At 40.7% G+C, this 11,818-nt stretch overlaps 2 protein-coding genes across 3 annotated transcripts; one reads left to right on the top strand and one right to left on the bottom strand.

The window, feature by feature from the left end:
* Positions 1-30: 30 nt before the first annotated feature.
* On the bottom strand, positions 31-6,248 carry LOC135638107 (C-terminal binding protein AN-like). 2 transcript variants are annotated; one of them, XM_065151066.1, is made up of 8 exons: positions 5,555-6,248; positions 4,276-4,444; positions 3,880-4,010; positions 1,983-2,223; positions 1,441-1,910; positions 1,282-1,329; positions 360-476; positions 31-263 (listed from the first exon to the last, which is right to left on the bottom strand). In XM_065151066.1, the coding sequence occupies exons 1-8, from the start codon at positions 6,149-6,151 to the stop codon at positions 192-194; spliced, it is 1,845 nt and encodes a 614-aa protein (XP_065007138.1). In that variant the 5' UTR covers positions 6,152-6,248; the 3' UTR covers positions 31-191. The 2 variants fall into 2 exon arrangements, with proteins under 2 accessions (XP_065007138.1, XP_065007137.1); XM_065151065.1 differs by having other exon boundaries at positions 1,441-2,223; positions 5,555-6,247.
* Positions 6,249-6,465: 217 nt separating this feature from the next.
* On the top strand, positions 6,466-11,337 carry LOC135586832 (heavy metal-associated isoprenylated plant protein 39-like). Its single transcript, XM_065151071.1, has 5 exons — positions 6,466-7,127; positions 8,093-8,188; positions 10,331-10,515; positions 10,752-10,827; positions 10,914-11,337. Exons 3-5 carry the CDS (start codon positions 10,510-10,512, stop codon positions 11,225-11,227), a joined length of 396 nt encoding a protein of 131 aa, XP_065007143.1. The 5' UTR covers positions 6,466-7,127; positions 8,093-8,188; positions 10,331-10,509; the 3' UTR covers positions 11,228-11,337.
* The last annotated feature ends 481 nt before the right edge of the window (positions 11,338-11,818 follow it).

Raw genomic sequence — 11,818 nt, 5'->3', positions numbered from 1 at the left:
GCAAACTCTAGGCAGTAAGAAGATTAGAGATAGATTCAACAAGAACAACTTCATTCAGTAAAAACTGGTGCATGTCAAGTACATTGCACAACAGTAATCAAAATTGGATGCATTACAAGGTCGGTAAAAGAAAAACAAACCAAAGATGAGGTCGATGTGCTTCATTACAATCATCTTTCCCACAAACAACTTTAATCGAGCCATCGACTAATGCCATCTTCAGCCACAGCTGCAAGGATTTCTATGCTTACCTCCAAGACAGCCTACATGTCATACCAGTGAAAGAAGTGTAATTAAGGAAATATCAAATACAAGAACAAAAATTCGCACAAGTAAAATATTCAGCATTATGTACATACCAACGGATTTTTGCAGTTAATTAATTTACATTGTTCCAAGACAGATCCTTGCAGTGTCCAACTGCCACACACATCAAAACTATGATTTGCAAACACAAACTCCATTTTTCTATTGATCTGGTACCACAGAAAATGCAAACGAGTTAGAATACCAATAAGCATGACTATACATTCTTCTGGCTGAAATCATAGCTTTATCTTATAGGGGCTTTAGAGAGTTGATTTTCATATTATAATGAATCACCAACCAAAACTAGAAATAATAGATTAATAGAAAGCACACTAACATAAAGACTCGGCTCAATCAGCATCACCTATGAAAAATTCAAAAATTCATACTGACCAACAGTTTATAAAATTTTGATACAGTAGAAGATAGAATTCCCACAAGACAACCTGTTTCTGTTCAACATCAAGTAAAAATATATACCATCCTAAACTGATTGGACTAGTTCTGGTCCAAACCACTAAAAAGCATGCAGTTATTTGCTATCACATTTTTATGTGGCTTCAAACAAAAATCAAATTAATAAAATGACATAAGATGCTAAATAATTCTTGAGACATCATGTGTTACTCGAACAATTTGGAAATGGGACGTGACCTGAATAATACAATATATTCTGACCCTAAGAAAAGGAAGATTTATTCCGGCAGGGATCTGATATCAAGAGTGAAACTCATTTTGTGCTGGGAACTAAAAGTAAATCCTAATTGCCAAGTAGCATTGCAGATGTAAGAGCAAAGTACATTGTATGAAGGAAGTGAAAGAAAGCAATATAAACATCAACTTTCTCTTGAGAGTTGATTATTTTATTGAGCATAAACTACATGTCTTTAGTGACTGCAGAAACTGGCCATCCCTTTTAGACTTCTGACAACAAACAATGATGTAATTCGCTGAAGCAACAGGCATTCTAACCTGTAAGAGTTTTCCACCAGCAGCAAAAGACTGCAGTCCAAGTATGTCCTAGAGAAAAAAACAGCCAGTAAGAGAGATGAAGTCATACTTCATTCAGCAAGGAGAAAGTGGAGAAAGAAATGTATTAAAATAATTGCAGGAGACGTTACACATCAGTACCTTGCTTTTAAAAGAAACAAGGAATTGTGCAGCAGGATCCCTTTTTGATATGTTTGACACTGTATCAAGGAACCAACCACCTCCAGGAATTCTTTGCCTAGACACATGATATCCTGGACGATCTATTGCCCGCAGGGCTACAACGAAACCGTCTTTCAGCAGTTCACCATCATCTGTGCTTACTGCCACCTGCTTCCCTGACGACAAGTCCGATATTTGTTCGAAGATGCACATTTGTTTGTTTCTAGGATCCTCAGAAGAAGCAAACCTGGAATTGGAACTTGATATTTTGTCTCTTCCACTTATTGCAGTATCATCATCTTGACCTGAGGTATAACCACTAGCACTATCTGCAGCTGAAGAATCATCTGAATTCTGCTGAGATCTACGGCGAGCAGGTCTCTTCTTACCCTTTTTGCCTGATCCACTGTGCCTTCCTTCAGTTCTAGAGCCAGTATTTTTGGATTCACCTGAAACTTGAGATTCTTTCAAGTGATGACTAACCTTTTGATTCATGTATCCCGAAGTTAAGTGGCTTTCACCTGTCAGCTGGTCGACATCCTGAACCTGCTGAGGCTCCTTTTCTTGCTTTTTCGCCTGCTCATCTTCATATGCACTTTCATTTATTGTTTCATCCTCATCAGAAACAGCATAATCTGGTACAATTCCATCAAGGAAAAAAGACTGTAGTATTGTGATTGCTTTTTCTCTTATTTCCATCCACACTTCTTCACTATAATCTGCACTGCGAGGAAGAATTAACACATTTGGCATCTCCCTAACCTGAAATCAGATTAAAATAAAAACATCAGACAACTGAAAAATGAAAATCAATCTGTTGAAATTTGAAATGAAATTGAAGCATGCAAACAGGGAAAAGAGGTACACAGCAGAAGCAAAGCAAACTGCTCAAGCCTTGAAAAAAAAGGGGCTAATTCAACAGAAATTATAATTCAGTATAAAATAATAACAAAAGACTGCAAAGAAGCTTTGGGTGACAAATGCTTATTTACATGCAGCAATAAGTGCACATAAAGAAGACGAACTACTCAGCTTGTTATTACCATCATCAAATTTTATGTATTTCTTCATAGCATTACTCATAAACATTTATGGATATTGATAAGGGCAAAAATGGCGACGTGACGCGCCACGACGTCAGCCACGCCAGGTGGACGCACTGCCCGAGGAAGCAAGCATTAATACCGACTTGATGTGCGCCAACGTCACCAGCTCTCAGCCAACAACCTCAGCATTTGACCCCGTGCGCTCGGCCGAGGCACGGGAGCACGTCGACCGAGGCTCGCCCATACCCTGCGGCAGCCCGGTTCTCCACGCAACCCCAGTGGCAATATCAGACGCCACACGAGATATTGTCCTGCCCCTGCAAGCGGGCACATCAGGTAACATCAAACTCATCTATAAATACCCCGGAGTTCTAAACGAACAGGGGGGACACTTCTTCACTAGAAAAGCTCCCTTCCACATGATCTGACTTGATCGTCGGAGGGGTCGGGCCGAGCCTCCGACCCGACCTGTGTGCAGGAACGAAGGCGAGGTTGCCTCTTCCCCGACGTTGCAGCGAAGCTCTCCCCCTGACGGGACATCCAGGCCACCCCGGCGGCCCCGAGGAACGCTGCGCCGGATCCCCACGCATTCGGACCCGAACCAAGCCACGTCGGCCCCCGAGGCCACGGCTAAAAAAGTTATTTACCATAACAGATATAATAGAAGTATTGTTCATATATCTAGCAATCAGATGCTAATTCACCGAATTAATTTTCCATCAATATTTAGATAAGAGTGCAATACTGCACATTAACTATCTCAGTAAATATTCAAGAAGCTGTTTTAGAACTAAATTCTTTCTGCATACCCATGAAAAACTAGTAAAAAGGTAACCACCATACACACTGGCCACACTGGATACAGCAATATGTTCAACAATTTGTATTGGAAACTGTGGATCCTGTCACCTCTCAGTTCACATGGGCCTTGTGAATCAAACAAGACTTTGCTATTTTTTTCTTTGTTTCTAATAACAAAAATTCCACCAAAAATAAGAACAACCAACTTAATGTAATTTTTGAATAAATTGACCAACTCTAACCTGTTTGAAACATTCCTGGACCAAAACCTGGATTTCTACTCAGATAGCTTATCAGCATGTTAAGAAATAAGTAATGAACCTCGCTAGATCAGTTTTGCCCAAAGGTTCTGTTTCTGTTGCTACATATGTCATAGTCAAAAGGAAACACCATGCAAAAAGCATCAGGTAAGCACCCAAAAGAATGAAAGAAACAAATTTCTGGCATAACTTAGACATCAATGCTCATTATCAGAAGATGCTTTAAGTGTTTTTTTACTGATAGGGATCATCAGACCTAAATAGATCATGTACATAAGAAACAACTCATACCCTAAGTCTAATGCTCATACCCATGCTTCCATCCATTGGGGCCCCTCAGCACCATCCAATGCACAACCAGCTATAGTACCATCGATCAAGAGCTGCTTCAGTGCACAATCATCTATTAATTGAGTGCTACCTGTATTCACTATAAATGCCCCTGTGGATAAAGAATTAAATTATTAATAAAATTTTAGAAAAAATCTGTCAGTAGGAAACAATTTTATTCAGATCAACTGCAAAGGAAGAGGTACACTAATAACTCCAAATGCAAACAACAACAACAAAAAAGACTCAATTATTAGGAATAAAAATTTAGAAAATATTTTTCAAAAGGAAACAAAATTTTCAGATCACACCAGAAAGGAAGAAATACACTAATGCCCTGAAAAGTCAATAACCAAAAAGAAAAGATAACACGTTACCTGGCTTTATATGTTGCAACCGTTCTGAATTAAGAATATGCAAGGTAGCATCTGACAGTGAACAGTGAAGCGAAACTAGATCGCTTAATGCCAGTAAATCATTGAGGGTGTCCATTCGTCGAGCAGCAGGAGGAAATGGAATAACAGGTCGTCCTGATTTTTCTTTCCCCTTAAATCATTTGTTCAAATACAACAGTCACAAATCAACTTGAGATTTCAAATAAATGAAGCTCAATACTAATGAACTACATTCATATACAGAACATTCCAGCAGTTCTCAGCAGCTTGATAGAAGAAAACTAACAAGGACTTGCATTACAACACTTTTCAGAAGAAGAAAAGTTTCTGCCACACAAGCTCAATGTCATATGCGGTTGTCAAAAAGTATCATCAAAGCTCACAAACTTTCTCGGTTTTTCTGTTATACTCGGTGGTTCATGATACATGAATTTGTACTTCACTTCCACAAACGATATAAATCTAAATTTCATGCCCCTAAATGTCCTCCTCAGAGATACATACATGAAATGAAATTGCAGCATGAAGTAGTCAGTGAGGTTCAAGTTAGTCTTGAACTCTGAATAAGAGATTTGACATATCTCCAGCTAATTTACTACAGAATGCAGGGAATATGTTGTCCCAGGATAATTAGATGCCCTTTGGAAATTGTAACAATATAAAGTATAAGAAGAGTTAAAGCTTGTAAAAGTGTAATTAAGTTCATAGAAGAAATGATCACTATAAACTTAAAATGAGGCACAATCATGGCTATCAATAGACAGTGAACCAAGAAATCATGTCCCTGGATTAATTAGATGGCCCTGCACCTTTATCATGTTGTTTATTATGTGTTTCATAATCTAAACTTTCAGATGCTTTTTATCCTTTAGTTTCTCCTAGAAGGTGCAGACCAGATGAACCAAATTTTCTACTAAACCATAACCCCAACAAAAGAAGAGAGGCTGTAAACCTGAAATATGGATGAATAACTGAACTCTTAAGCTGAACAGCAACACCGGCAAAAATTAAATATCAGACCAACTCAGATTGGTGAAAAATCCTATCAACTCATGATGAACAAACTCGCTTAACTATACCCCCTACGTCTTGCTGTGATAAGCTCTAATTTTGCAAAACGAGTACAAATTCTATCTATTGCACAAAGAAAGCTTAAATCTTGAGCAAAGAAAAATGTCAAAGGTAACAACTCGACAGGAAAAAGGCACATTGGGAAACAAAACGTCAGCTGATGGAAAATATAAGGCAGAGACCCTAATACCTCGTGATGGAGATCGAAGTAGAGCACGCTCATCTTGAATGCGAGGCTCCTGGTTGCCAGGCAACGGGCCGAGGCCGACCTCCCGATGATCCCGAGAACGAGGCCACGGCACCTTCGCATGCCCCGGCACAGCGGCTGGATCGATCCGAGCCACCCGGCGGAAGCCGAAGAGGAGGAATCGCGGGACAGGAGGTGGGTCCGGCGGAGGAGGCTGAGGAAGAGGGCCATGACGGTGTCAGCGACCTCTTCGGCCCGGCTGGCGTCAACGTGGACGAGGCGGAGGCCAAGGTCGGCGGCGAGGGCGGAGTCGACGGCGCGGTCGGCGGAGCCAAGGCAGAGGACGAGCTGCCACGGACGGAGGCGGCGCTGGGCGGGTCCGGGGACGAGCGAAAGGGAGTGGAGGACGACGGCGGCGGCGGACTCGATCCGGCCATCGGCGAGGGCGGAGAGGCCGACGTGCTCCACCCTTGCTGTGCCGGCGAGGGCCTCCTCCTCGAACGACGCGTCCTTGAGGCAGTTGAGGCCCACCACTAAGGGAAGCTCCGCCGCCATCCGATTCCGTTCCGACGGCGATCGCCCTGCGCTTCCGTGATGCATCTCTCTCGCTCTCTCTCTCTCTCTCTCTCTCTCTCTCTCTGCGTCCTTTTCGCTGCCCCTATCTCGGCTCCGCTTCTTAATACCGCTCCGTCAGATCTTTCCCCAATGTCCCCCGTCCCGTCTTCCATGTAAATAAAAGAAAATGTTAAGGTGTTTTCTGAAAATTAAGGCTCAATATTCGAAGCTTCAAGTAGCTACATTTGCATTTTAACCCTTAAGGTATCGACGGAGTACCTTCGAATTCAAAGCTCTCTCCCTCCCTCTAACGATTGAGCCTTATTAAACAAACATTAAGATTAAAGGGACTGAACTGATAATATCAAGAACAGGAAAATTTCGAAGTGTGGAGGGCTGATGGCCGCAGTAGATTCGTGATGCGAACTCCATTCAACTCCAATCCAACCCTTCCTCACCCATCACTCTTTCCTCTCTCTGTCAGCGAGGCAAATCAAGCCGCCCATTGGCGTCGATTTCGTCGGAAGCTGCCCATCTCTCCGGCGATCGCCTCCCTCTGCTCTTCGCCTTTTCCCTCCACGTTTCTTCCTTGCCTCACTCCGTCGATGCTGCAGCGGGCAGCTTCTCGGCGATCTCGCCCCCTGCGGTTAAATGATGGAAAAGATTTCTTCTTTGTGTTTGCTCTCACCTTCCTTTCTGCTTCAGATGCGAGACGGGGGAACTAAGGGTCCATTCTTAGAGGACTCTCCGGAGCTTCCCTCATGGCCGTTGTAAACCTTGTTCTTTGACTTCTCTCTCTCTCTCTCTCTCTCTCTCTCTCTCTCTCTCTCTCTATCTCTCTTCTGATCTTGGGTTTAGTTCTTGGTTCTACGTCTTCTTAATCTTTTCAATTGCTATATCATCTGTTAGTCTACTCTTGGATCGTATGATCTTTCTTGTCTTCAAATCCTCCTGAAGAATGCTCAGCCACCACTGTCATGGCAAGTTCTATGAACATCTTCTTCAGTGGCCTTACAAGGGGGTAAATTCACAAAAGATGCAGCTCCTCTTCTTGGCATTCACACTAACGGATGACATTTTCTTGGCACTTGTTCTCTAATGCTTCCTATTCACTTAATGCTGCTAGTATCGTTTCTTAATGTTGCAGTGGAATTAGTCATTGTGATAGAGTTTCATGCTTGGGTGGATCAACCTTGCGTTATAAATGCCCTTTGTATCTCAAATTTGGTTGTCATAATATATTTAAGAAAAGATGAAACTAAATGTGATCATAGTTCCCCAGTGGCCACTATTTTCTGGTGGCCATCATCTTCCTTTTTGATGCAGGGCTGTTCTGTGCAATACCATGCTGGAACTTTGCTTTTATTACTTCTTATCCTAGTTTTAAGCAAGCAAGATATGTTGTTTAGTACCCATCAACATCTATGTTTCTCTTTGTAGGCATGTTATCTGATGCAATCAACTGAAACAGAGGAAATAGTTTAGTCATTGGCTTTGCAGCAGCTTTCCTCTTCTCCTCTGTATTCAGTATGCTGCTTGTTGATTGTTCATCTCTTGTTTAGCAGGCATCCAAACTTATGGGCTAAACTATTTCATATATGGGTCTTATGGGCTACTCTGTCCTATAACTTAATCTTGTTTGTTGGAAGATTTGTGCCCTTGTATTAAAAGGTAGATAGTCTGATAAGTTTGGTTTCCTTAACATAAGAAGTGATGTCTATGGTTGACACGCTTAATATGGTCATCAATAATTATTAGTGTAGGTATTTTTTTAATTTATTGCACTGCCTTATTGATGCACATCAACATGAACTCTTAAGATTCAAGACTTCTTATGTCCATTTTGTTGCGGATCAAGAATTTTGTTAGCTCATGTTTGTCGAAATGTCGATGGTTTCTTGACCAAAAAAGTGTTTGGAATATGCAAGATTTGAAGAAATTTTACTTGCTTATTAGCTAAAACATACTAAGATCAGATTTCTTCAGGAAAAAGACACATGAAGTAAACGACTATATGTTCTCAGCTACTGACTCTTTCTTCACCAAGCTGCAGTTTCTTTGATTGCCGCACCGACAATAAAGGTATGCTCATTAGATTCTTTACTTTCAGGTTCTGAGTTTAATCCGGTTTGCAATATAGACAAATGCAATGCTTCTATCATTACGCTATGGATTCGATGATTTTCTGAATCAGTTTTTGACACCTAAGATTTTGTTATCTTTTTAAGAAGATTTTGTTAGATTATATGATCCTATCTAATTAAGTAAGATATATTATGAATATGATTGGATTCTGATTATGATTATGATTATTGACTAATAGAAAGAAAGTCCAATTAAAATAAGATTCATTAGAAAAAGTCCATAGAGAAATTCTCATAATTACTTATCCTAGATCATCTACTCTCGTCTATAAATAGACATAACCTCCTAGAAACAACATAATAGAGAAAGAGAGGAGAATGTGAGTCTAGTTCTCCTTGCAGATTGACATCTCAGATCCGACAATGATATGCTTGTAGATCAAATAAAGTTTATGTTTCTAAACAGCTATGAAAATATATGCATCGTAATATTGTTTAGATCCATTGTTGTTTGATTTTATATTCTGACATGAAAGTTTTTCCGCATAACAGATAGTATATTGATAAATTTTATAATAATAGATTTATCATGAGTTATGCATTTCTTAGTTAAATGCCTCTCTGACCCACCATTATCCTTCTCAGCTTCAAATTTCCTTTGAAGAAGTTCAACTACATGAAGGCTCTGCTTATGTGCCTCACCTTTTTCTCATTGGCAAAGTCATTCTTTTCGGATGTCCGATAAGATAATTTCTCTCTTTAGTAGAAGTCACAGGAACTAAATCTTTAAATGTATAATTCACCTCTAAATCACTTCTTCATATCTTTAACTTCTCATCTTCCATGGTAACAATATCTACATGACACATTCAGGGCTCCCATATAATTCAAAATATTGAGGGTGTCTTTAATCGCTTGTGCTCTTATTATCTAGAATTTCAACTGTATTATATTCACAAATGTAGGATTTACAGATGCTAAGACTTTGTTTAATTTACAGATGCCGTATTTATGTTTCTAACCCTTTATTGATCATTTGTTGATGCAAGTTGGACTCTCATTTCTTGTCGTCTTAACAACACAATCTTCTGGTTTGAGCCATATGCTTACGTAATTGCACCTCTGCTTGCCTTAGAGTAATCCATAGAAATCATGAGAACATCTCCTTCCACCTGAAATCATTTGTTTGCAATAGTCTCAACTGCATTCATATCATTTAGCACAACTAGATCAAAATGCTACTAATTGTTTGGCATAAATAATGCAATTTTGCAAGGCGCGATAAAGCTTTGCTTGAATTTTACGAACAATGATCGTGTTGTTGATGGAATCGGATCCATGCTGAATACTTAGCCCGATAACCCGATATGAAATCATGCTAAACATGGTGTTTGACCTATTCGGATCTGACATTGATAGCACAACAAGATCACTTAAATAGTTTAGCTCGTCAGATAATTGCTGTGTTGGTTGAGACCGTGGTGGTTCGGATGAAGCATTTAATACGCTATGCTTCGCCTAAGTCAAATGCTCACCAACTTGTATTGTATTGATCTCCGACGTCATCAGTTCAATACGTTGTGAATCTTAGAGGCTGAAATGTACACAGGCTGGCTTGGAGTCGATGGCGATTGCTTTGGTGTTGCAGTTCGATTCGATACCTTTCATGATTCTGAAATCAATAAGAATAATAAGGGGACATTTAGAGTTAGGTTGATGGTGGAAGACTCCAATATTTCTCTGACACTTGTTTCCAATCTGCTATGCTTGTCATTCTTTTCTGCTAATTGGGACGTGGGCTTCATTTGGGCCTTTATTTCAATGGGCTATACCTCCAATACTGAGGTATCACTAATGATGATCATTGATAATTTAGTTGTATATATATATATATATATATATATATGTGTGTGTGTGTGTGTGTGTGTGTGTGTGTGTGTGTGTGTATGTATATAAATATAAATATATATATGTATATATATACATATTTATAAAGATTAAGTGGTGAAGATGAGATTTTATCTCCTATTAAGGGTAAATATCTTTATCAACTAAATTGGTTGATTTCTTCAAATAATAATAATAATAATAATTATTATTATTATTATTGTTGGCTTTTAGAATAAGAATCTTTTTGTAGGTAGCCACCAGCAGCAGCAATCAGCATGACAGGAAGAATCCAAAGCAACTCAGATCACCTCAGTTAGAGTCTCTCTCTCTCTAACTCTTATTAAAGGCACAGGAGGAAGCCTGTCCACCTCCCACCGCTGGTTTCCTTCTCTAGCTGGTGATCTTTTCCTGTGCTGTTTTGTTGAAGAGATGAAGGTGGGACTTGTTCTTTTCCTTAAAGCCTTCTCGATCCCTCCCCTTCCTCCTCAGCTCAGTTATGTTCCTGTGACCAAAGCTATGGGAGGGGAGCTGTGCACAAAAAGCATCTCGCTTTATCCTCTCACGCTGACACGCATTCTTGTTCTGCAAGTTCTCATGGGATCTCCTCAAAGATTTGTCGCTTTTGCTCTGCTTTGACTAAGGAATTCATAGTTTGTGTGTTTGGGTCTCAGAAAATTGTGGTGAAGGTGGACGTACAGGACGACAAGGAGAAGCAGAAGGCCATGAATGCCGTCTCGGCGCTGCAAGGTATCGCCTCCTCTTCCTCCTCCTTTCGCTTGGTTTCTGTCGAACGGCTGCTGAGCTTATCAGGGAGGCGTGACTCTTTCTTTCAGGGATCGACTCCATCGCGATGGACATGAAGGAGAGGAAGATGACGGTGATCGGCGCCGTCGATCCCATCAACGTCGTAGAGAAACTGAGGAAATGCTGGCCCACCGCGATCGTCTCGGTCGGGCCCAAGGAAGAGCCGAAGAAGGAGGAGCCGAAGAAGGAAGAGGCCAAGAAGGACGAGGGGGACAAGAAGAAAGAGTGTGACAAGATGATCAAGGAGCTCGTCGACGCCTACAAGGCGTACAACCCTTGCATGACCACCCGATACTGCGTGCAGAGCGTCGAGGAGAACCCCAACGCCTGCGTCATCCTGTGAAGTCATGTTATTGTTGGATGAAATGATGATGGAGGAGTCGAAGCCTTTCTTGATTGTATGGTTCGAGGAATTCACAGTCCAAAGATAAAAGCTTCATGGTTTCGCTTTCAGCTTCTACGAAGTCTTTCATCTCGACCTCATTTGCAATCTATCTACATGGTCTTGGGGGCATATCGCATGACAATGGCAGCGTCACAACACAATAAGCACCAGGGAATGGGTTGCTTACTAGTACTAAAATACCATGGGCGAGTTCGTAGCTGTTGTATAGTTAATAGGTTATCAACCGAGTAGAAGGAATGGTCGTCTCCTCCGTCCGTCTGCAATCTCTCTCTCTCTCTCTCTCTCTCTCTCTCTCTTTCTCGCTATTGTAAGTGCTACAAGTCTTATCGTAAATTTTAATATCTTAATTATATTTTCGATCATAAAACCATTGGGGGCTACAGATAATTGTTATTGTTGTGATTGATGAAAACAATGCAATAGTCCACAAGAATGTTAAGGACTTTTACAACTTCTTACGAGGGGAGGAGGGAGAGTGGCGATAAGAGGTAAGATAAAAGGAGAGGAGGAAGAAGACGACACAGATAC

The sequence above is a fragment of the Musa acuminata genome, chromosome BXJ3-5, assembly GCF_036884655.1.
Source record: "Musa acuminata AAA Group cultivar baxijiao chromosome BXJ3-5, Cavendish_Baxijiao_AAA, whole genome shotgun sequence".
NCBI lineage: Eukaryota > Viridiplantae > Streptophyta > Magnoliopsida > Zingiberales > Musaceae > Musa > Musa acuminata.
This window is presented reverse-complemented; position numbering and strand designations above follow the sequence as displayed.